This window comes from Microtus oregoni, unplaced genomic scaffold, assembly GCF_018167655.1.
Source record: "Microtus oregoni isolate MIOR12 unplaced genomic scaffold, Mior012 000002F_ref0000024, whole genome shotgun sequence".
NCBI classification, from domain to species: domain Eukaryota; kingdom Metazoa; phylum Chordata; class Mammalia; order Rodentia; family Cricetidae; genus Microtus; species Microtus oregoni.
Genome location: NW_024543061.1, coordinates 61,077,862 through 61,103,695, shown reverse-complemented (window position 1 = coordinate 61,103,695; position 25,834 = coordinate 61,077,862). Strand labels below are relative to the sequence as shown.

At 37.4% G+C, this 25,834-nt stretch overlaps 1 protein-coding gene across 15 annotated transcripts in view; it reads left to right on the top strand.

Annotated features, from left to right (window-relative positions):
* The window catches only part of Wnk1 (WNK lysine deficient protein kinase 1), a 118,716-nt gene that overhangs the window by 13,345 nt on the left and 79,537 nt on the right, over nt 1–25,834 (top strand). For all 15 annotated transcript variants that reach the window (XM_041634877.1, XM_041634885.1, XM_041634796.1 and 12 more), the window contains exon 2: nt 21,134–21,306. In XM_041634877.1, coding sequence (XP_041490811.1) covers nt 21,134–21,306 — 173 coding nt within the window. The remainder of the gene's footprint in view (nt 1–21,133; nt 21,307–25,834) is intronic.

Genomic DNA, 25,834 nt, shown 5'->3' with positions numbered 1-25,834 from the left:
GTTTCATAAGAAAATGATAATAAACTACCTTGAAAAACATTTAGGGTATAAACCTAAAGCTAGATCCTTTTTGTTTGCTTTTCCAATATGGTATTGCTGTGTATGTCAGGTTGATCTTTTTTGTTGTTGTTGTTGTTTTGTTTGTTTTTTGATACTAAATGTCGAACCCAGAGACTTACACATGCTAGGCAAATATACCATTGAGGTATATTATCAGTTCCATTTTATAAAGAGGGAAGTCTGGGGTTTATGTTACTATTTACTAATATCAAAATCTATGCACACTGATTACAAGACAGAATGAGGAATCTATCTGGGCCTTGTCACCAGCTGCTCTACTGTTCCCCCTGGGGAATCAGCTCTCCTCCACTACTTGCAACCTCGTTCCTAAAAGGCAGTGGGGAAGCTCCAAGCATGGTTTGCTGCCAGGTCATCCACCGTCCAAGAGAGTACTCGACCCCTTGCCTCTGGTTATTATCTGGTTACACATCCTCAGAGAATACCAGGCTCATTGGGCCAAGCTGTCCCAATACAATTGGTTATTGTATCGAATTCCCACAACACTTTTAGTTTTTAGACAGGCTCTCATTAGTTTCCAGCTGGCCTTGAATTTGTAATATTCGTGACTTAGCCTTTGGACTAGCCAGTACACTTTTGGTCCTTTGTCTTTTTTTTTTAAACTAATTAAACAAATTGTTTATAAGTATTTACTACAAAATGAAAATTGTTGGCTATATGAATTTTAGTTCTTGTCACACAAACTCGGCTAATTTCATTCTTAGAAAGAAACAGATGATTAGGTTTTATCTAACAGCTGAAGTTGGGTCCTTGTAAAGTTTCTTTTTTTCTTGTTTTTGTTTTCTTTGAGACAGGGTCTCAAGTTGTTCTGGAACAGATGATTAAACCCCACCTCCCACCCCTGATACTCCTGTAATGCACTGATTTATACAGTGCTGGAGATTCAATTCATGGTCTTGCACAGCTAGGCAGTGTTCTACTAACTTTGCTATATCTTAGATTTCCATGTAGACAAATTATCTGTTAATTTTTATTTTAAAGATTTTAGGTTTTTTTTTCTTTCTTTTCTTGTATTTTTGAGACAGTGTTTTTCTGTGTGATAGCCCTGATCTGCCTGCCTCTGCCTCCCGAGCACTGGGATTAAAGACATTGGCTACCACACCCTAATAAAAGATTTTAGTTTTAATTGTGTGTGTGTGGTTGTAGGGGAGGGTTGCATATGTGTATGCAGTAGCCAGAGACCAGAATTTCTACAGGCATCAGATCCTGTTGAACTTGAGTTACAGGTAGTTATGAAATATAAATTTGGATATTGGGAAGTGAAATTCAGATCTCTGCAAGAGCAGGACACATTCCCAGTGATGAGCCATCTCTTCCACCCCAATCTTAATGGTTTTTGACTTTTACTGAATTTAAACTTTATTAATATGCACAGTACTGTTTAGTTGAAACAAGATAGTGGCACCAAAATTTTCAGCAACTTTTTAGAATTGAGTTTTGAAAGATATTTTGAGACAGGGTCTCTTTGTAGACTAGGCTAATCTCAAACTCAGATCCACTGCCTTTGCCTCCAAGTACTAGGATTAAAAGGTGTGTGTCACCACATTTGGCAGTATTTGTCTCATGGTGTGTAATTTAGTCTTTAGCATGAGTATATTTGTTAGGAAAGTCTTTTTTTTGTTGTTATTTATTTGCTTGGGTTTGGTGGGTGGTTATAGGGTTTCTCTCTGTAGCTCTGGCTGTCCTGGAACTTGATCTGTAGACCATGCTGGCCTTGAACTCAGAGATCCAAAGCCTGTGTCCCTTAAAGTATCTAGCATTAGTTAATATAATTGCTAAGCCATTTCCTGATAGTTTTCTTCTCATTTCTGTTTGCTGCCTTTAGCACTTTTTGGCTTTTTTATGTATGTTAATACAAAAGTAACATACTATTATATATTTAAAACATACATCCTTCATTTAGCAGTCTTATTTACCCATGATCTATAGCCAAGAGTGCCTTACAATAGATGAGGGGAATTAGAAGATTTCTTGGTACATAAATATTTATTTTCCCCACCAATAAATACCTAGCTAGGGAGAGGAACTTTTCTTAATTGTCTTTGTAGTACCTAAAAATTATTACTCCCTCTAATCCAGTCTTGCCTTCCCCCTTCAAATGGGGGAGAGAGAGCATGTTAAAGAAAAGTTTTCTTAAAGGGGGAATTTGGCTGCATGAATCTTTACCCTTTCTTTTTTTTTTTCATTAGAATACAAATGGGCATCTAAAAAAAAATGAATAAACCAGAATAGGATGAAACAAACATATTACTAGGAGAAAAAGTAACACATAGAGATACAGAGACACACACGTTTGCAAATATAGAAATTCTATTAAAACAAAACCAGAAATTACAAAATACATTCAAAATCCTCTAAGGGAGGAAAAAATGAATAAAAAAAGAATAAAAATAGTACTCAGAGAAAGCAATATGAGATAAGGAACTTCCAAAAATGCCATTTATTTATTTATTTATTTATTTTGGTGTTGACCATCTATTTCTGGGCATGGTCCTGAATTTAGGAGTAGGTTTGTATATCCTGTGTGGTGGTTTGAAAGAAAATGGCCCCCATAGGCTCATAGGAAGTGGCATTATTAGGAGGTGTGTTGTTTTTGAGAAGGTGTGTCACTGGGGATGGGCTTTATTGAGTTCTCAGATGCTCAAACCAGGCCTAGTGTGGCAGTCTCTTACTGCTGCATTTGGATCCGATGTAAAATTCTCAGCTACCTCTTCAGCACCTTATCTGTCTGCATGCCACCATGCTTCCCACCATGTTGAAAATGGACTAAGCATCTGAACTGTAAGCCAGCTCCAATGAAATGTTTTCTTTTATAAGAGTTCCCATAGCCGTGGTGTCTTTTTCACAGCAATAGAAACCCTAACTAAGACATCCAGTGAAATTCTGTTCAAGAAGATTAATTTTTCCTTTGCGAGTAGTTGTAAATTGGAGATAACTTCTGGGTTGGGGCATGTGTCCACTTCCCCTCTCAGTGCTGGGACCCTATCTGACCCAGACCCGTCCAGGGTCTTCTTTGCGTTTTCTGTGAGTTGTTATGTGAATGTGAGTTCATATGTGTGTTAGTCCTGCTATGTTTAGAAGGCCTTGTTTTTTTGGTGTCATTCATCTTGTCCTGGCTCTTCAAATCTTTCTTCCACCTCTTCTGCAGAGTTACCTGAACCCTGGGGGGGGGGGGGGATTTGATGGAGGTCGTGCTTAGGACTGAGCGTTCCAAGGTCTCTCACTCTCTGCATGTTGTCCAGTTGTTGGTCTCAGTATTTGTTCCTATGTACTGCAAGAGAAAGCTTCTTTGATGACAGCTGAGCAAAGACATTGATCTGTGTATAGCAGAATGTTGTTGGGAATCATTTTATTGCTATATTCCTTTAGTAGAACAGTAGTATTTGGTTTTTCGCTAGGTGCCTATCTAGTCTCAGGTTCTTGTTCACCTGAGCAGTGTTCACCTGAGCAGTGTCATGGAATGGGCATTATTGATTGGTTACTCCTGTAAGATTTATGTCACTATTACACCAGAGTATCTTGCAGGCAGGTCAGCATTGTAGATAGAAGAGTTTGTTGCTGGATTGTTATTTACCTTTCTCCTCTGGTAGTGTGCAGAGTATCTTTTATTTAGCACAATAAATACCAGCCTGTAAGGGTGAAAACTCTTAGGTAGGCACCAGCTTGAGTTCTTTGTGTTCAATGAGTTATGTAGTTTTTTTTTTTTTTTTTTTTTTTTTTTTTGCAATAGGGCCTTCCCATCATTTGGTGGAGATCAGCCATTAGCCTTGACAATAGCCTGGTCTGTTTAGGGGTGAAAGTTATCCATGTGGTCCCTTAACAACTAGCATACATATATAAGTGAATACAGTTATTTGCCGTTTTGGGTCTGGGTTACTTCACTCACAATAACCTTTTTTTTTCTAACTCCATCCATTTACTTGTGAATTTCATTTTTATTCCATTGTATAAATGTACCACATTTTCTTTATCCATTCTTCCATTGATGCACATCTAGGTTGTTTGTAGTTTCTGGCTATTATGAATCGAGCAGCAACGAATATGGTTGAGCAGGTGTCTCTGTAGGATGTCGAGTCCTTGGCTCACCAACATGAGATATTTGTTTTATTGATCTTGGTCTTTCTTACAGGTATAAGATGAAATCTTAAGGTAGTTCTGATGTGCATTTCCCAGGTAACCAAGGAGTTGAAGATTTCTTTAGTACTCTTAAGTTTCTGAGCTCTCTCTCTAGACCTCCAAAGTTCTTCATGCTCTACCCTCCTTTGCCCAGAGAAAATCAAATTTGTTTGTGCTTCTGTTTTCTCATGCATTTCATGCACATATATGCTCATGTATTGAAAAACTATGTAAACATTTATATCACTCTGTTTTCCTTAGCTCATGGAATTCTTATTAGATATAGTGAACATTAAGGTTAAAGACAATTTGGAAGCACAGGGGAGATGCCTTGGTAAATGCTTACTACACAATCATGAGGACCTAAGTTTGGATACCCTGAACTCATGTAAAAGCCTGTTGCTGTGTATAGTATGTCTGATCTTAGTGCTGGGGAGTTGGAAATGAAATCCTGGGGGCTTGCTAACCAAGCAGCCTAGCTGAATATGTGAGTTCCAGGTTTTGTGAGAGACTCATTGTTGACCTATGTTCTCCACATGCATATTCCCACACCCCTTCATACACACATTAGTATACACATACAAGAAAGACAGTTTGGAATGGGATACCTTTAATATTATTTTTCCTCATCTCCGATCTTTTAGATATGACAAGAATTAACTAGAACCCTTAGCTAGGGTGACTACTATTAAAATTTAAGGGTGAAGATACTTCACCACTCTTTTATACATAAGAAATAAATAAATATGTAGTATGTTTTCTAAATGTAGACAATACACTTACCAGTTCTCTAAATGTAGACAATAAAATCTTCATAGGGTCTCAATAATTGTTACCAAATAATTGAAGAATTGATTAATGAAGTTAGTAAACTCTTTTTCCCCCCTGTGGTTCTAGAGTAACCAAGACACCAAAATTTTAGCTGTTTTTGGAAGAACTTTGTAAATCATAGCTTATACTAAAGTTGAATGAGACGGAAAGTCTATAAGATTATAAGTGGTGACTTGTTGGGTCTCTTAATTGTCTCAGCTCTTGACTTTGTTTCTTCAACTAGTAATTAAAAATAGAAAAATTATATATATTGTTTGGAGTACTATATAATGTTTTAATACATACATAGATTATACAATATTCAAATGAGGCTAACATATTTATCTCCTTAAACATTCACCATTTTTTTTCAAGAACTGTTCTTACAGTTCTTTTGAGATGAATATACATTAATGTTATTGCTAGTCACCTAAATGAGCATTAAATAGCATCTCAAAACCTCTTACACCATCCAACTGGAACTTAGTGCTCATTGGAAACTTTTTCCAGTTTTTGAGTCTTTCACATCATAAAAATGGTTGATTGCAAAGTGTATCTTAGTAGTTGCCCCATAATTAATAACATTGAACATCTTCTAATGATTATTTGTAGCTTTCCAGGTCTTTTGCCCATATTTTAAGTTTGATTATTTGTGTTTTTATTGTAGTTATAGAAGTTTTCAATGTAGGGCACAGAAATCTTTTTTCAGAGATATAGTTAACAGACATTTTCTTTGCTTTTCAGGTTGTATTTTCAATTTCTAGTAGTGTCCCAATAATTTTTTAAAGGGGGATGTATGGTTTTTAATAATGCCATTCTGCAGAAAGGGACTCTGGATAGAGAAAAGGCAAAAATAGCTGGTATGCTGGTATAACATAAGTCAGTGATTTTTTTTTTTTTAATATTCCTGATCATAAGAAATTCCTGCTCTATCTATTTCTCATAGTCCGGGACTTAGCGTAGTCCTTTACTATTGGTTTAGGCAGCAAATCTTTATCTAATGAATAATTTAGGGCTTGAGACTGCTCCAAATTGAGATTTTTCTGAATATGTAGTAGCAGACTACCAGTAACTTTTCAACTCTCAGAGTTCTGAGATAAGAAGGTGCTTGCTACCAGCTAGGGAAGAGAGAGGCTTGGTGCTTCCTGGTTGTCTGTAACTTTGATAAAAAACAATGAGGGCACCTCATCATACTGAAAATGGACCATCACAATTTATTTCTTTCAGCACCCACCTATAGGCAGTTTTAAAACTCCCTGTAACTTCAATTCCAGGAGATTCAGCACCTCTGGTTACAAGGGCACTTGCACTTATCTGTATACACACACTAATATACTATACATGTTTAAACAATCTTGAGCTATCTCCCTCCCTCCCTGCCTATTTGAGACAAGGTCTTATGATACAGCCCTGGCTATCCTCAACTTCACAGAGATTTTCTCCTTCTACCTTCCTAGTACTGGGATTAAAGGCAAGTGCCACCATGTCCAGTTTCTGAGCTTTATTTTGAAGTTATTAGTACTTCTGATGTTTTTCATTTCTGTGCTCCTATTGCTTTTCTTGGCATACCCAATAAATTAATATTCACTTAAAAAATAAATATTTCTTTTAAGTTTTTTTGCTATATTTTGGTGACTTTAAAAAAGCTATGTTCTCATTTCTAGATGGATATTGTATTCAAATAAAGGTTTCATATGCTTTAGTTAGAGTTTAGTGACATTTTCATATATTTCTATATATGATTTCTATATAAGGTAAGTATCCGTATATAAGATTGGAGGTTTTCACCCAGTGAACGTACTTTTAAAAATCAATTTTGTGTGGGATTCTGTAATTTTACTTTTCTTCCTTAACATTCTGCTGTTAGGCTGGGGAGATAGCTCAGGCTGTAAAATAGGGCCTGAGTGTGATCCTCAGAACCCATGTTTTTGGTTTTGTTTTTTAAAAAAAGCAAGGTAAAAGCCAGGTATGGTGGTGCATGCTTATAATTTATAATGCCAGTGCTGGAAGATGAAGACAAATGGGTCCCTGGGACTCACCAGCTAGCCAACCAGTCTACCAGACTTGTAGTGAGGAGGCAGGCAGGCCTGCTTTTCGTCCTGCTTGGCTCCCGCACGGGTAGTTTTGCCCCCGTAATAACAACACACAAAGCGTATTCCTTTAAGCACTGCCTGGCCCGTTATATCTAGCCTCTTCTTGGCTAACTCTCACATCTTGATTAACCCATTTTTAATAATCTGTGTAGCACCACGAAGTGGTGTCTTACTGGGAAATATTCAGCATGTCTGACCTGGCATCTGGCTCACTTCCCTTCTTCCCAGCATTCTGTTCTGTCTACTCTACCTACTTAATTTTCTGACCTATCAGGCCAAGCAGTTTTCTTTATTGATTAACCAATGAAACAACAGATTGACAAATGACTTTCCCATATCACAGACTAGTGAGAAACCTTGTCTCAAAATAATTAAAAAGAAAGGTAGGTAGTAGTGGCATTTCACTTGTATTTTAAAAGATAAAACTTGCCTGAGGTTCAGAAAAGTAAAACAGCCACATTGGCCAATCTTATTGACCAGGCAGAAATGACACATCTTTAATCCCAGTAGCCACAGTAGTTTGCCATAGAAACCAGGTGGTAGTGGTGCACGCCTTTAATCCCAGAACTAGAAAGGATTATAAAATGGAAGGAGGCAGCTCTCAGTCTCATTCTGAGATTCCTGGAGGCAGGATTGCCATTTTCAGACTGAGGTTGAGTGTAGTAATAGGACCCGGCTAGCTTTACCCGAAATAATTACACAGAAACTGTATTCTTTTAAACATTGCCTGGCCCATTAGTTCCAGCCTCTTATTGGCTAGCTCTTACACATTGATCTAACCCATTTCTAATAATCTGTGTAGCCCACGAGGTGGCTTACCAGGAAAGATCTTAACCTGTGTCTGTCTGGAATTGGAGAATCATGGCGACTCTCTGACTCAGCTTCTTTCTCCCAGCATTCTGTTCTGTTTACGCCGCCTACCTAATTTTATGTCCTATTAAAGGGCTGAGGCAGTCTCTTTATTTAACCAATGAAATTAACACAAAACAGAACTCTTCCCCCATCAGTTGAGGTAAGAGCCAGTGGCTGGCTGTTTAGCTTTTCTGGTCTTCAGGTTGAACTCCAATTTCTCTGAGTTTTTATTAATTGTGCTTCAGTAGTTATAGCTCCTGAGGAACAGCTCCCAGGAGAAAAGAAACTATCCTGGTATTTTTGCTTCTGGACATATTTTGCTTTTGGAAACTACTTAAATGAATAATGAATGTTTCCCTCTTTTCATTAGAGTTTTTCTTTTTGGTCTTAACTTTTCTCTGCCATCTGTTCTGGTTTGGTAAATAAACCTCCTGTAAATATGTGTGTTTTACTTTGAGAAATGTTTCAATTGGAAAACTTCTACACTTGATTTTTTTTTCTGTTTTCTGAGAAGTATTTTATTTGTTTGTTGGGAATCTTGCAATTACTGTTGCCTACCCTCTTTAATCTATTCTCTGACATTCTGTTTAGACTTCTTTGGGAAAAAAATTTTTTTCTATTCACTGCCAGCCAACTTCTGTTTGTGAATTTATCTTTAATTTCTGTAAGTTTTTTGGTCCTATCCCCATCATATTCTTGTTTTAGAGTCATAACATATTTTATGCACTCTAAAAGCAGATGATTCCTCTTGACTTCTCTTGTTTTTTGAGAGTTTTGCTATGCAGCCCATGCTAGCATGAACTCTTTCCTCTTGTCTTATCCTACTTAATGCTGGGATCACTGGTATGTTATCTTGTAAGGGCTCTGAGTTCTGTGTTATTTGTTCTATTTCTTTAAGTCAGTGCTTCATCATGCATTCTGAAACCTAGCACATAGTACTTATACCCTATTTTCTTGATTCCCCTCTGCCACCTCCCGTACAAAATGGAAATAGCTTTGGATACCTGTTTCAGTGAATTGTTGAGAAGCTCATTAGCTTTGCAGTATTTACCACCACCACATTTACACATTTACCCTCTTGTGCTGACATTTTTTGCTAGTACACTATATGAGTTTTTAATCAGTTTTGTTTTATTGGCTTCTCCTTTGATGACCCAATCTCAAGAAAAAAATGTTAATTTTTATCTCATGTATGGCTTTTGATACTGAAAAATTTTCTGTTTGATTCCCATCTCTCTTTTCTTTCTTTGGTCCCCTTTTAAGCTTGACTGCTTTCTTTAGAGAGTTGCAGTAGTGCTAGGCCATATATAGCTAAAGTTTAGCCCTTTGAGTTAGTTGTCTTCATGTTGGCCTCTGCTATTTTACTTACACACTTATAAGTAGATTTTTCTTCTTTTACAATAAATAGAATGAAAATAAAGATAAGCTGTAGTGAGAATGGGCTAACAGAAGTACAAAACCAGACTATTTTATGGAGAATTAAAAAATTGTGGAAACTGGCATGATTTCAGAATAATTCTTAGAAGATTCCATGAGATGTAAGGGGCATTGTACCTTTCCCCCTGTGATTATCATACTTTTTACGAATTGAGAAAAATTTAACTAATGTAAATAATTTTTCCTGTTGAAGAGATCCAGTTTTATTTCAGGGATACTATATTGGAAGGCTATAAGAAAGTCTGAACTAGCATTTTATTTACACTGTAGGTTTGGCCACAACAAATTCAGGGGTGATTTTCCTATTGTATCTCAGTATGCAATTTTTTTTTTGAAAAGTTGCAAGTGTGTATGTATGTGTGTGAGAGAATTGTTGTGCTTCTTAGTAGTTATTTACCCACTCTCTATTCTTCTGATATTATCAAGAATAATAAAATAGGGGTTGGGGAGATGTGTCAGTGGTTAAGAACACTTTCTACTCTTTCAAAGAATCTGGCTTGGGCTACCAGTACCATCGTGGCAGTTTATAAATGTCTCTAACTCTGTGGGATCTGATCCCCTCTTCTGGCCTCTATGAACACTATATATATTATGTTCACATACATGCACTCAGACACAAACACACGAACATAAAATAAATAAAATTCTTCCAGCTAATAAATATTTCTGTCATTTAAAATTGCTATTATATATTCATATATGGAGAATATTCCAGACTTAAATAATTTTAATGTAATTTAAAATAATGATCAATTTTCTAAAACTTTTTGTAGATAGTAATTGGAATTTGTACTTCAGTTGTTTTAGACTGCTTTATTACCTGCTTGAAAATACTTTTTATCACAATACTTAACATCAATTTTTGGTACTTATTTTTGAAGATGGAATAGATGCTCAGGTTTTTGCTAAGTCAGTGTGGTGCACAGTGATAAGGAGGGAGGACTCTAATATTGACCTAATTTTTTTAATCAAAGGATTCCAGACATGTCATCCATATTTTGATATGTGGAATTATCATAGTGGGGTCTTAATTTAGTAGTAAGACTTCAAATATAACCAAATATAAAATATCATAGAAATTAGCCGGGCGATGGTGGCGCACGCCTTTAATCCCAGCACTCGGGAGGCAGAGGCAGGCGGATCTCTGTGAGTTCGAGACCAGCCTGGTCTACAGAGCTAGTTCCAGGACAGGCTCCAAAACCACAGAGAAACCCTGTCTTGAAAAACCAAAAAAAAAAAAAAAAAATCATAGAAATTAAAAAGACTTGAGGACTAGATATTTTTTTGAGATGGGTTATATATATACATTTGCAAAAGTTTGATTTTAATTAATAAAAGCCAGTTTCACTGTTTCAATTGTGAAACTTTTCTTTTGGAATCAATAAAAGGTTCCCAAATGGATGAGGTTTATATAAAAAACAAAAGCAGAGAGATGTCCAGTAAAAGGATGTAAACTGAAATTTTTAAAACTAAGTTTGTAAATTGAATTTATTTACTTTGTATTGGTAAGAGAAAGATTATTGTGCTAGAGGATCCATGTACTATATAGCACACATGTGGAGGCCAGAAGACAATTTGTGGAAGTCAGTTCCCCTTCCACTGTGGGAGTCTGAGGCATTGCACTCAGGTTCCTAGGTTGTATAGCAAACACTTTTCCCACTGGGCTATCTTGCTGTGCACCCCCCCCCCTTTCTTTACTTATTATTTTTAGTGAAATATTTCTTAAAAATTAATTCTTATTTTTTAGCTTATAACATAATTACGTTACTCCCTTCTTCCCCCTCCTCCCTCCAAACCCTCTCATATACCCCTCCTTGCTTTCAAATTCATAGCCTTTTAAACTTTGTTGTTAGTATGTGCATATATGTATATACATATATATATTTCTAAATATAACCTATTCAGTCTGTATAATGCTACTTGTATGCTTGTTTTCAGGGCTGATCATTTGGTATTAGATAACCAGTTGGTGTGCTTTTTCTGGCAAAGATTATTTCTCCTACTCTTAGGCATTTTTTGGTTACTTGCAGTTCTTTGGGTAGGGTTGTGGCCTTGTGGACTTTCTAAATGACAACATTTCTATAGAACAATGAACTGAAGTTGGGTACATTATACTAAGCATTGGTATTGTGTTTTTCAGAAAGGTGAAGTTTATGAATCAATTAAAAAATTAGAGTAACTGATGGAATTGGAGTTAACACACAGTTGTGAGCTTTCCTTTGTGAGTGCTGGAATCCAAACTTAGGCATTCTGGAAGGGAACAGTAATCATTTTTATCTACTGAGCCTTTTCTCTCCAATCCTAGTTTGTGTGTTTGAGACAGGGTCTCATTAATAACCTAAGCTGGTCTCTTTCATAATCCTATCTCAGACTCCCTTGGTTTTACCACTACTGGTCCAATGTGGTTTTTTTCTTGAAGACATATTTGAGGTTAACTGTTGGCTCACAAGTAGATTCAGTTTAATTTTGTTTCTCTAACCACTTTCAGAATTATTTGATATAGTGCTGATGGTAAGCTGTTCTGTGGGGTAAAGAGAGGACTTTTGGTCCCTTCAGTTGTCCTGGGGTACCAAAACTTGAGGTAACCCTAGTTTCCTCTGGAACTAGCAGTGGTGAGGACACAGACCCAGCTCCATGATGTCACCCTCAGCAGAGTTAGTTTCCCTAAGCTTTTAAAGAACCTTGACTCAGGTTTAGTTGTGATTCTTAGCTTTGATGCAGAAAAGAATTCCAGGCCTAGCTGATATGATAAGTAGAACTCAAGAGTTTAGTTATTTTTTTAAATAAAGTATGTGTATATGGGTGTGTGTGTGTGTGTGTGTGTGTGCGTGTGCATGCATATATATGTACATATGTCACTGCATGCCTCTAGAGGTCAGAGAATAAACTTTAGAATTGGTTCTACTTTTATGTTGATTCTAGGGAATAAACTTCAGCTTATATGGCAAGTGTCTTACCCACTCACCTATCTTGTTGATTTTAAAGATATTTTAATATAATTGAAGCATAAGTGTTACGAGAAAAAGACATTCCTCTCAGAGCGTGGGTGTGGGCTTTTCTAAGTCACAGAAAGTAAGACATATCCAAATATAGATATAGGTATCCCTTTTTTTTTCCTGGTTTTATTCCCCCCCCTGGGTTTTTGAGACAGGGTTTCTCTGTAGCTTTGGAGCCTGTCTTGGAACTAGCTCTTGTAGACTAGGCTGGCCTTGAATTCACAGAAATTCACCTGCCTCTGCCTCCTAAATGCTGGGATTAAAGGCATGCACCACCGCTAATATAGGCTTCTTAAGAGTGTCACAATTAATTGTCTTAGTGTTAGTCCTGTGTACTAAAGTTTGGTGGCCCAAGTTACATTGGGGCCGGGTGGTGGTGGTGCACACCTTTAATCCCACCACTAAGGTGGGCAGAGACAGGTGGAGCTCTGTGAGTTCAAGGCCAGCCTGGTCCACAGAGCGAGTTCCAGGACAGGCTCCAAAGCTAGAGAAACCCTGTCTCAAAAACAACAACAACAACAGCAAAAAAGTTAACATCTCAAAAAGTTGCTAGAAAACCTTTGTGGGTGTTTGTTTTCCCTTGGGAAGTCAGATTATAAAATGGTTCTGTAAATGCCTTGAGCAGAGTTATAATCTGATAAGGTAAAACCAGAAACAACTAGAGTTGCACAAGGAGTTTAGTACACATCCTTTCTCTGTAAATGGGGTTTCTGGCGAGATTCCTAGAAACTTTCAGGTTTGTAGCTGGAAAGCAAGTGAGAAGGGCCTTAAGCAGTTGTTAATTGTTCTGAAATTCTTTCTTCTTTGCTTGCTAGAGGTTGGATTCATGGGTCAGGATCTGCAGCCCTTTAGCTCCCAAGATTTTTTTTGTCTTTGTACTTGTTTCAGAACTGGAGATACTTTCTTTTCCAGTGCAGGAATTGTTGATCCCTTTCTTGCAAATAGGTATTTTCCAAGGTCCCTTTCATTTACATATGAAGTAATAAGGGCGGCGGCGGGGCTGCGTTCCCAGCACCCCAGCCGCCTGCTCGGCTAGCTTATGCCCCGAAATAACAGCACACAAACTGTATTCATTTAATCACTGCTTGGCCCTTTAGCCCTAGCCCTTACTGGCTAATTCTCACATCCCGATCAACCCATCTCTAATAATCTGTGAGAACCGGTCTTACCGGGAAGATTCTAGCCTAGTCCATCCTGGGTCGGAGCTTCATGCCGGGAGCGGGGCATGGCGTCTCTCTCAGGCTTCTGCTCCTGAGAGGAAAGCTGTCGAGAGTGAGCTCCCTTCCTCTTCCTCCCAGCGTCCTGTTCTGCCTACTCCTCCCACCTATCCTCTAACCAATAAAATGGGCCAGGGCAGTGCCTTTATTAGCCAATGACCTTCCTCCATCATACATATATGGATTTCTAGGTGCTTGGCTGGGTGATAGCTCTAGGCAGGATCTTCCTGACGCCTTACTTTCTATTGGTGGGCACAGGGTTCACAGCAGCAGCTAGCCATTCAGCCTATTCAGTTTATTTCTGTGGGCCTTTCTGCCTCTGTATTATTAATGACTCCAAAACCCCTATGTGTCTATTTTTTGGCATGTTTTTGTTTTTTGAGACAGGGTTAGCTGCCTTAGCTGTCCTGAAACTAGATCTATAGATCAGGCTGGTCTCAAACTCACAAAGATCTGCCTTCCTCTGCCTCTTGAGTGCTGGGATTAAATACTTGTCTAAAATAGGTGGTGGTGGCACATGCTTTTAGTCCCAGCACTTGGGAGGCAGAGGCAGGCAAATCTTTGTGAGTTTGAGGCTAGCCTGGTCTACAAGAGCTAGTTCCAGGATAGGCTCCAAAGCTGCAGAGAAACCCTGTATTGAAAAACCAATAATGATGATGATGATGATGATGATGATGATGATACTTGTCTAAGAAGACCTTTTCTTCTGATGACTCATTAGCTAACATTAGTGTACTTTTTAAGGCCCTCAAGCAGCGATTCAGGGAAGAAGACAGAATTTTCTCCTTGTTTTAAGTAATTTTACAAACTTTATCATTATTAACAGGGTTGGTTACATGCCTTTTCATTCCTCCTATATGGCAAATAATATGGTCACCTCTTTTCTGATTTTGGTTGGGCTTTTCTTGTATTCCCAATAAAGGTGTCTGGGGTAGAATTTCTCTAATTTGGTAAGTACCAAGATTGGACACATTACTGTGGCATTTGCATGCTGCTAAATTGCCCTCGTAATCCTTTGTTAATGTTTTTCTCTACTGTAAAAGTGACACTAAGATGTGCAAATTCTCAGTCAAATAAAGTGAATTTAAAAAATTCCTCTATAAATTTATGATAATCATGTTTTTTACTACATAGGACCAGATCTGTCAGAGGAGACTGTATTTTTAATAGTTCCTCCATTCCTACCTGGCATGTATTAAGGAGGACATAATTTCTTTTGTTCGACTGGTAGTACTCCTAACAGATAGGAGTACGAACAGATTTTGTGGTCTTTCAACTCTCCAAAAGTGATCAAAATTGGGATTATTTTGATGAAGACTTGCTGTTCCTTGTGTTTCTGAATTAAAAACAGCTCATGAGATCCTTGGAGTATTCCCCTTAAAGTTTATGAATTCAGACATGTTTAGAAGGACCATACCGTAAGTACTATTAGAAGAGGATCTTCTCAGTTGGCAGTGTTAGCTCCCAGAATATGAGGCAGTCATACCCAGCAGTTGTGTCTCAGCTGTAGATTACATAGCAGGCCATTAAGATGATGACATGAGGTACTCTTGCCATTTTCTTAAAAGTTTTGCAAAACAAGTGTAGTAGTAATAGCATCATAGTTTAATGAGTCATTGAAGATTGAGGTTTTCTAGTTTCCCGGTTGATATTGTAGCCATATTTCAAAAGCTTTTCCTTTGTTACTATATGCAATTTAAATTTAGTCCAGCTACTTAGAATTCACCCTAGTAGGGAATTCTTTGGGATGCCACCTATTGTCCCTGTTATTGGTTCAAACTGTGGGAGGATGCATCTTCAAATCACCAATTTCCCTTGTATTCTGAGTAATGCAGCTGAAAATTTCTTTTTGTTGGAGACCTGATTTGAAAGAGGCTATTGGTTTTCGTGCATATTTGGGAAGTCAGAAGCAGTCTGAATAGTGCCAGGGTTAGGGATTAGGGAAGATAGGAGTCTCTGGGAATGGGGAGTTGGAGGATCCTTTAGGTAAGAGAAGTCACCTCTGCTCTTATGGGAAAAAAAAACTTCATCACCTAGTGGTAAAGACATAGAGAACAAGCTACAGAATGAGAATGAATGATGAGAAAATCAGACTAAAAAGCAAACTTGGTGCATGTCATCTGAAGAAAGTACATCCTTAGAATTATAACCAGGTATATGCAATCACATACTAGTAAGTTTCATATTTAAGCTCATTGCATAAGAGTCACAGCCAGGACTGATACCATCTCTGAGTCACCAAACCTTCGTAAGTTTAGAACTTGTCCACAGAATCATGGGATGTATTGAATTCCAATGGATAAATTGCAACTTAAATTAGCTTCATTATCTAGAGTCATAAGTCTTATAACAAAACTAATGGCAACAGTTAAAATCTTTGGCAAGATTAGATTCTTGCTACTCCAGCTTAAATGACCTGAGCCTCTAAAAGTTTGTTGTTAGGTTATTTTTTGGTGTGTGTGTGTTGGGGGGGAGACAGAATCATTGTATTGCTCAGGCTACTTTGCAACCAGATATATCTGTAATCCAGACTAGTCTCAAACTTAATGATTTTTCTGCCTCAGTCTTCTAAGTACTGGTACTACAGGCAATAAGCCGCTATGTCTGGTAATAAAGTATATTTTAAGTCAGGTGCAGTTGCATACACCTCTAGTCCTACTACTTTGGTGGCTGAGATAGAATTGCTTGTGCCCAGCAGTTCAATACTAATCTGAATAACTGTGACAGACTCTCCCATCTCTCATTGCTTCTTTTTCCTTTTATGTTTTTGCTTTAGATAAGGTCTCACTATTTAGATCAGACTGACCTTGAACTCTATCCTCCTAACTTAGCCTCAGTATCTTTTAAGAGTTAAGAAGACTTAATGAAATGAAATACTGATGCCATGGAGGTACAATGAAAGCGTGATCTAATATGAAATGAAAATGTACTGAGATCAAATACTACATGAGAAGTAGTACCACCTTCCTCAGTTTTCTGGCTTCAGTTACTTTGACTTGTGCCTTGACTGGAAAGTTTATACTTTGAGAGATACCAATAATACAATAATTCTGTCATCATGAGCAATGATCCTTAGTAGACAAATTTAGACTTTGTGGATAAAGCCTTTGGCTGGGGAGTTGAAATAAAGTACAAAAAGATGTGAAAGAGAGTCTGGTATTTTTTAAACATTACTTTAAAAAATTATTATCTTAAAATTTTTCTTTTACTTGGAGCTTGGATATGTGTGTAGAGTGAAAAGAAAACGTGTGGAAGCCAATTTTTCCTTTCCATCATTAGGGTCACAGGTTATCAAAGACCTGGTGACAATTGCACTTACCTACCACCTCACCAGTCTAATGTTTTTGCCAGTCTTACAGTGAAAATTTATAGAGGGAGCAAGATTCTGAGGAGGAAGTTACAAAGAGGATGTGCAAAAACTTACTTGCTCATGAAGCTGGAATCCAGTGGAGCCTAGAGGGGGACTGTTGTAATTAAACTGATTACTATGACTCATTCAAATGTATAAGGTCAGAGCCGAATGAGGAAAGATTAATTTCTTCTCCAGGCATGGGGTTTGGTGAAAGAGATAGCTAGAAAAACTCTCTTCTTAGTAAATTCTTTAGTGTGAGCATGCTCCCTCCTATCCTACCTCACCTACATGACTCTTTTTTTCTTAGCTTTTTGTACTTTTGTTTTGAGTTAGGGCCTGTCATACTTTTTTCTTTTTCTTTTGGTTTTTCGAGACAGGGTTTCTCTGTGGCTTTGGAGCCTGTCCTGGAACTAGCTCTGTAGACCAGGCTGGTCTCAAACTCACAGAGATCTGCCTGCCTCTGCCTCCCGAGTGCTGGGATTAAAGGCGTGCGCCACCACCACCAGGCTAGGGCCTGTCATACTTATAACACAAGCTGAGCCTCCTCCCAACTTAACCTCACAAGTACTAGGGTTGTTTATACCACCATGCCAGTTTAATTTTGCTTGTTTAATTTGTGTGTGTATGTGTGTGTGTGTGTGTGTGCAAGCTCAAAGTCAAAGGACATTTTTCAGGAGTTAGTTCCCTCCTTCCACCATATAAGTACTAGGGTTTGAATCCAGGTCATCTGGCTTGTGGGTAAGTGCATTTACCTGCTGAGCCATGTCTCTGGCCCTTAGACTTGTTTTGGATATTAGTGGGAATAGTGAATAGGAGTCATGACTTGTTTCCTTTCTCAAACTTCCCCATAGATACTTTTGAGTCTGACTGCTTGATCCTCTAGAGTTTTTCTTGTTAGACTGTTCTGCTTTGGTTTGGAGATTTGTTTGTTTTGTAGTGTGGACGGAAATAGGGTATCATTAGTCCAGTCTAACATCATACTTTCAATCCTGAGTGCTAAGATCATGCCACCATCATCCTAGCCTGGCCTATGTTTTATATTCTTTATGGATGGCCATGTATTGGTCCCCTCCCCCATATATATTTCAGATTCACTTGCATTTTTATTTGGAAGCATCTGGTTTAGGCTCATCTCTCCCTTATATCTGGAGCAGTCTAAGAACTTGGCACATGTCTTTTGTGTCCTTGCCTCCCTTGAGCCATAAAGTTCAATTAATAATGGTAGTAATAAAAAGATACTAAACAAGGATGTGTTGTAATAACTGAAAAGAAAATTAGTGAAGATAGTGATATAGCTGAGAATCAGGACCCTAAAGAAAGCAATGGATAATGAGAAACAATAAAGATAAGTCTCACATGCACACATGTATGCATTTCTGCACATAAAATCTTGTAGAGAGTGAAGGATGGGAGGAGGTTATTTTAGAGAGAATGAGAGAGAAGTTGACAATTTTCCTGAATTAAGCACAAATACTTAAATTTTATTTTTAAAAAACAATTAGAGTGGGCATTGATGATTTCCATCTATAATCCCAGCATTTGGGAGACTGAAGTAGGACTGCAAGTTCAAAATTATCTGGACCTACATATCAAACCTTCCCAGAAAAGTAAAAAGAAGTTGTTTAAGCATATTACTGACACTGATAAAGTAAATAAGAGAGTATGATCTTACACTCACCAAACTGACAAAGTTGGTATGTGGTAGGTAACTACCACATGTACTGCGTAGGCTTCTGTAATGAAACTTAGATGGCATTAATTCATAAAAAATAGAAAAAATTGACAGTTCAGATAACTGGGAAGCTCAAGGTCAAAGTGCCAACAGGTTCCATTTCTGGTGACTACTTATTGTACAGAGAACATGTATCATGTTCTTGTTGCATCCTCACAAGGTAGAAGGGACAGAAGAGATTAACTTGTTACCTGAAGGATGTCCCCTCCCCCTATAAAGTCACACTTAAAGGGCCTGCCTCCTAATTATCTTAGAGGTTAAGATTTCAATGTGAATCATTTAGATCATAACAAAAGCACATAAGAGCAGAAAAGAAATTACATTTTAGTTATCAAAGTATTATTTTTAAGTGGCATTGTATACATCATTAATGGATACTACAATCTAGTACAAGGTCTAATAGCTACCATGATTTCCAAGTAGTGGTTAATCTGAGTGAAATTTTGGGTTACCTGTAATCATTTATCATTTGATTAAGTCTGTCAGTGATAAAAATCACAGGTAATGCAGAATACTGTTCTATGTTTGCATTCATAAATAAAAAAATGGTAAATTTTAAGCTGGCAGCAGTGGCCCTCGCCTTTAATCCTAGCACTGGAGAGGCAGAGACAGGTGGATCCAGGCCAGCCTGGTTTATAGAGCCACTTCCAGGATAGTCAGGGATATGCAGAGAAATCCTGTCTTAAAAAAACCAAAGCAACAACAAAAAACAAAACCAAAATATTAAGTTTTAATTCAAAGTTAATGAGAATTAACATTTTTTAAAAAGATGTTAGTTTTTTTTTTAATATGTGAGTGAATGTTTGTCTGCACGTATGTATAAATACATACATTCCTTGTGCCAGAGGAGGTCAGAAGAAGGTGGTATGTTAGATTCCCTAGTACTGGAATCATGGATGGTTGTGCTCTATCATGCTGGTGTTAGGATCTGAACCTGGGTTCTTCCCAAGACCAGCAATGGCTCTTAAATGATGAGCCAACTGCCCTTTAACTGCTGAGCCATCTCTTTAGTCCTATACGTTTATAAATCTTGAAGTTTGTGAATCCTACAAGAAACAGTGCCCTGCTGGGATTGGTGACCCATGCATTTAATCCCAGCACTCGGGAGGCAGATGTAGGTGCATCTTTGTGAGTTCAAGGACAGACTGAACTACATAGGCTAGTTCCAGAACAGCCAGAATTATCTAGAGAGAGCCTGTCTAAATAAAACAAAACAAAAAACTTAGTGTCCTATATAAGTTATATATACAAGTCCAAAAAGCTTAACAGTGAAACCTTAATTGTGGTATTGGAGAAGCAACAAATGAGGAAGTGCCTGAAGATTCCTGAGTAGGTAATGTATAAATTGTGTTATGTTCAATTTTTTTTACAGAATATAAAAACAAAATGATTCTTATATATATAAATTTTGGATAATATTCATTTAAGGGTAAGGAGTAGGAAAGAGGGGCCACTAGTTACTTGGAGGACTTTATAAATTAGGTGTGTAATATTAAATCACTTAGTTTTGCAAAAATACTGTAATATTAAGTCATATTAGTTTTGCTGGGAATACTAATTGAAGTATTGTGAGAATGAGTGGCTAGAAATAGTCTCCATTTTAATAAACAGAACAGTTAACACATTGTGTATATGAACCTTGTTAAGGTTTAAAAGCAAATTGGATCCTTTGTCCATTTTTCATCTTAGATAGGAAATAAATTGGTTTTTGTAAAGGCACCAAGAACTTTAAACACATGATAAAAACATACTTGCTAGATTGCTTGATTCTGGTGTTTTGTTGGGTGATGCAGTATAGTCATAAAGTTCTAATTAATACAAAGATAGAGCTGTAGAGCTGCCTTCAAAAACCCATGACTATTCCATGATGATTAATTAGCTATTGAAAGTGATTTTGGTGGTTTTTTGTTTTATTTTGTTTTTCGAGACAGAGTTTCTTTGTGTAACATCTCTGGCTGTTCTGGAACTAACTCTGGACCAGGCTGGCCTCAAACTCACAGAGATCCTCCTGCCTCTGTCTCCTGAGTGCTGGGATTTAAGAGATGTGCCACCACCACTTGGCTTGTTGACTGATTTTGGAAGTAGCAAATGACATATTTTAGATATACATTGATACTAATGATAAATAATATCAAGCATCACTTTATAGTCCAATTTCTTTAAGTATGCAGTAGTCTGTTGTCAGATACTTAGGGCATGAAAATGATTGTTATTAGTGTTTCTATTTAATTTTAGTGCTATTTTTCATAAATACATAATTTGCACATTTTTAGATGAGTTTTTGAACTTGCCATCCTCCTGCCTCAAGCCATTCTTCTGCTTTAAGAGGATACCTGAGTGCTGAGATTGTAGCCATGTGCCATCATGCCCAGTTTATTTAGCATCTTAATATAGCCATGTGACTTGTGTTTTATCATTTTATACCACATTGTTATGTTTTTTCCTTTTAGGATCGAAAGTTAACAAAGTCTGAAAGGCAGAGATTCAAAGAAGAGGCAGAAATGTTAAAGGGTCTTCAACACCCCAACATTGTTCGATTCTATGACTCCTGGGAATCCACAGTAAAAGGAAAAAAATGCATTGTTTTAGTGACTGAACTAATGACATCTGGAACACTTAAAACGTAAGTCTATCAATATTTAAAAATATGTAGCAAGAATGTCCAGATAATCTCATTTTGTATCTACTTTCATTGTTTAGCCTAGCAAGGCAGAACTAATTCTTTCAGCCTTTGTGATACCATGTGTTTTTTCTACCCACAAAATTCTCTTGTATATAAAATGATATGGTGATCGCTTATTGATAACTATTGGAATGTGGTTGTTGCTGAATAAACCTATTTAATTTTAAAGTCATATTGATTGGTATTTCTAAAGTTGAATGGTTTAGGGATTAGAAATCAATGACTAGGTTGCCCTCTAGTGGTTAAAATGAGATTAAATTACATTCAGAAATATTTATTTGATCACATTTTATTTTTTACTATATGTCTGCAACTAGCTATAGTCTTATTTATCATAGCACTAAAAATTAAAACCAAAATAGCTAGACATATTATCCACTTGAGAGAAATAGGTAACATAGAAGTACCAAGATCTTTGGGTGAAGAGATGGGGCATACTTTTAAAATCACAGGTTTGTGGGGTATACTTTTAAAATCACAGGTTTGTGAAGAGTACCTGTTTATTATATTAAGAAAGGAAGCTATTGTAGAATACATGGTATAAGTTTGTTATGGGAGAAAATAATTTTAATTACATTTAAAAAAATTTTATTTTAAATTACGTATGTGTGTGTGTGTGTGTGTGTGTGTGTACATGTAACACCAAGGCCAAAGGTGTCTGATTCCCTGAAGCTGGAGTTACAGATGGTTGTAAGTCACCTGATGGGTGCTGGAAGCTGAATTCTGCAAGAGCAACAAGCACTTAACTCCTGGTTCATCTCTCCAGCTCTCTTTTTATTATTATTATTATTATTATTATTACTACTACTACTACTATTACTTTTATTGTTAATTTTTGGTTTTTGAGGAAGGGTTTCTCTCTCTCGTCCTGGCTATCCTGGAACTTGCTCTGTAGACCAGGGTGGCTCAATCTCAAAAACTTGCCTGTCTTGCTTCCTGAGTGCTGGTATTAAAGGCTTGTACCACCATGCCCAGTTTATTATTTTATATGTGTGTGAGAGAGAATATATTAAGTAAATATCTTGTGTGTGGATATTTACAGAGGCTAAAAGGGATGTCTGATCCCTTGGAGCTAGAGTTACATGTAGTTGTAAGCTGCTGGGTATGGGTGTTAACAACCAAATTCTGGATCTTCTGGAAGAGCAACATTAACTAATGAGCCATCTTTGTAGCCTAGTACCTAAGTAACTGAATTTTTAAAATTTATTGTGGTGTGTTATTTGTTCTCTTATTTTTATTTTGAGCATGGATGTGGCTTGAGACAAGGTCTCACTATGTAGCTCAGGCTGGCCTCAAACTCAAAGATCCGCCTGCCTCTACCCCTTTAGTGCTTGGATTAAAGGTATATGCCACCACCACCTGGCATATTTTGTGTGTGTGTGTGTGTGTGTGTGTGTGTGTAGGTATGTGTATCATGGTGTCAGTGTAGAGGTCAAAGGGTAAATTGTGGGACTCAGTTCTTTCCTACCATGTGGATCATGGAGGTGGAGCTCCAGGTTTGTTGGTAGGAGGTTTTACCCACTGAACCATCTGTCTCTATTATATACTACTGAGCTGATTCATATTAGGTCAGTTTGGAACATAGTTTTTTGTCCCCTGATTATAGTCACTGATTTGCATGTGTCATTGAATGCTCTAATTTTTTTTTAATTCAGTGTCTTCAGCTCTTTCTGTTCTTCCAGGCTCTTTAATATTCACATTCCTGTTTTTTCTACTACGCTTTACTTTGTAGCACTATGTCTGAAATTTGATAAATACCTGAGTGGATTAAAGAAAATTATGTGGTAGTTGTGTGTCTATCTACATCTTGAGATTATTTTCACTGGTTCAGATTCCTAGTTGATTGTCAGCATTTTGTCAGACATACCTAAGAGCACACTACAGTGGTTTAGTTGTGTCTTGCTTGTTTATCTATCTGTCTGTCTATCTATCTATCTATCTATCTATCTGCAAAATGATTTATGGGGCTAGAGTGGCTCAGTGTTTAAGGTTCCTCTTGCAAAGGACCCATGTTCGATTTCCATCATTCACATGGTGAATCACAAACATCAGTGACCCAGGGGATCTGATACCTTCTGACTTTTGTGGTCACCAAACACGCATGTAGTGTACACACACACACACACACACACACACACACACACACACACGCACGCAAAAGCACATAAAATTAATATATTAAAATTTTCATGATTTATTTTTTTATTCATGTGTTAAGTGTGTACATCTGTGTGGGTATATGCCATATGTGTATGGGAGTCTCTGAAGGAGGGAAGAGGGTGGCAGATCTCTTAGAACTGGAGTTACAGGCTGTAGGGGGTTGCCTGATGTGGGTGCTAGGAACTGAACTCTAACCTCTGGAAGAGTAGCAAGTACTCTTAACCATTGAACCATATCTCCAGTGCCTTATTTAAATAGTCACCCACCCCCTAGCAGGGTTAAGAATAATCCCCAGTAAAATAATGAGATAAATTAGAGTTATACCAGATATTGTGCATGAGGAATTGTGTGTAAATGGAGACTGCACTTTCGTTTCCTGGCCATTCAGACCCAAATAATCATACAGAAAGTGTATTAATTTCAACACTGTTTGGCCAATGACTCAAGCATATTTCTACCTAACTCTTACTTTTAAATTAACCCGTTTCTATTATTTTATATTTTGCCATGATGCTTGTGGTTTATTACCTCACATCCTGCTTCTTGGGTGGATACATGATGTCTAACTGACTCTGCCTTGTTTCTCCCATCATTCAGTTTAATTTTCCCACCTAGCTACATTCTGCCCTGCCATAGGCCGAAGCAACTTCTTTTTTAACCAATAGTAATAAAATACATTTACAGCATACAGAGGGGAATCCCACATCAAATGGGTACTTGTTTAGGTATCCACATAGTGACAAAAAGGCCTTGGAAATCAGCAGAGAGGATTAGAATATTACCTGTGTCAGAAATGTAATTGTCTATAAAAAGTGTGAAGTTGACACTCCAATCACTAAAAACTACAAAAAAGCTTTTGCCCTCTGGATGGAAAATAGGACCTCTAAAAAATACTAAAGTGCTGTCCTTCTTGCCCTACTTTCCTCTCCAATTGCTATCAGTGCCTGTTCTTTATAACTGTTCCTGTCACATATATTATAGAATATATAAAATATGTGAAAAAAATATATATAAAAACTCTACTGCCTAGTTAGTGCAGGAAACTCAAGCCAACAGATATATGCCATAAGTTATTCCAGTGGAAATATCCGGGTACATTTTCATAGTTCATTGGTCACACTACAATTTCAACAGCCAAACTTTCAAAAGTGATGTGGTAGCTTGAATGTGAATGGTCCCCATAGACTCATGCACTTGAATACTTATTTGGTTCTCAGTTGATGGGATTGTTTGGGAAGGATTATAGGTGTGGTCTTTTTGGAGGAGGTATGTCATTGGTGGGGGAGACCTTTCATAAGACTAGCATCACTCCTAGTCTTTTTCTCTTGTCTGCTACTTGTGGATCAGGATGTGAGCTCTCATCTGTTCCTGCTGCCATGTCTTTGCTTCACCACCATGGACTCTCTGAAACTGTAAGCCCAATTAAGTGCATTCTTTTAATATGTACCTTGGTCATGGTATTTTGCTATGGCAATAGAAAAGTAATTAAGACAGGTTACTTCACAGCTAAATAACTAATCACCAAAAACCATGAACACACAACCAGAAATTAATACTGAACCAGTTAAAGCCGCTGTGGGCGATTCTGAAAGTAATCGTATATTAAGTAATGATGAAAAAGAATATACAGTTATATAAGGAAGGAAATGAGAATGAATAGAAAACATAAGAAAGAAATGAGACCCCATCAAGAAAGAACAGGTACAATTGAGAAATATCTGGAGAACATTTATGCCTAAGAACAAATCATTAAAATTAAAATTTCACAAGGGCTCAGAGTATACGCCTGTATATCGAAGTATTAAGGAGGCAGAGACAGACAGGTCTCTGTGAGGGCAGGCTGGTCTACCTAGTGAATTTTATTTAGACCAGCCAGGGATGTACAGTAAGACACTGTCTCAAAAAATAAAATAAAAATTATTCTTTGACAGTTTCATACATAGATATTATGTATTTTGAATATTTTATTCCTCCAATATCTCTTCCCAATTCCTGCCACTCTCCCTTCTCCTTTCAACTCTTTCCCCCATGTTCATGCTTTATTGTTTCATGACGTGTTGAGTTTAACCAGTATGAACTTTAGTTTGGAATTGTCTATTGGAGCTTGGTGGGCTTCTTAGTGGGTAAAGAATTGAAGACAATGACTACTCTTTCCCTATAATCAGTAATCAATAATTCAGCAAAGGGGAAGCTAGAGCCCTGTGAAACTCTGTCCCCTACTGTGAGATCATTATTGCAATGGTGGAGTCATGCCTGGAAGATAGTCCCATAGTCCTTACCCTTACTTCTGCATCTTATATTTTTTCTG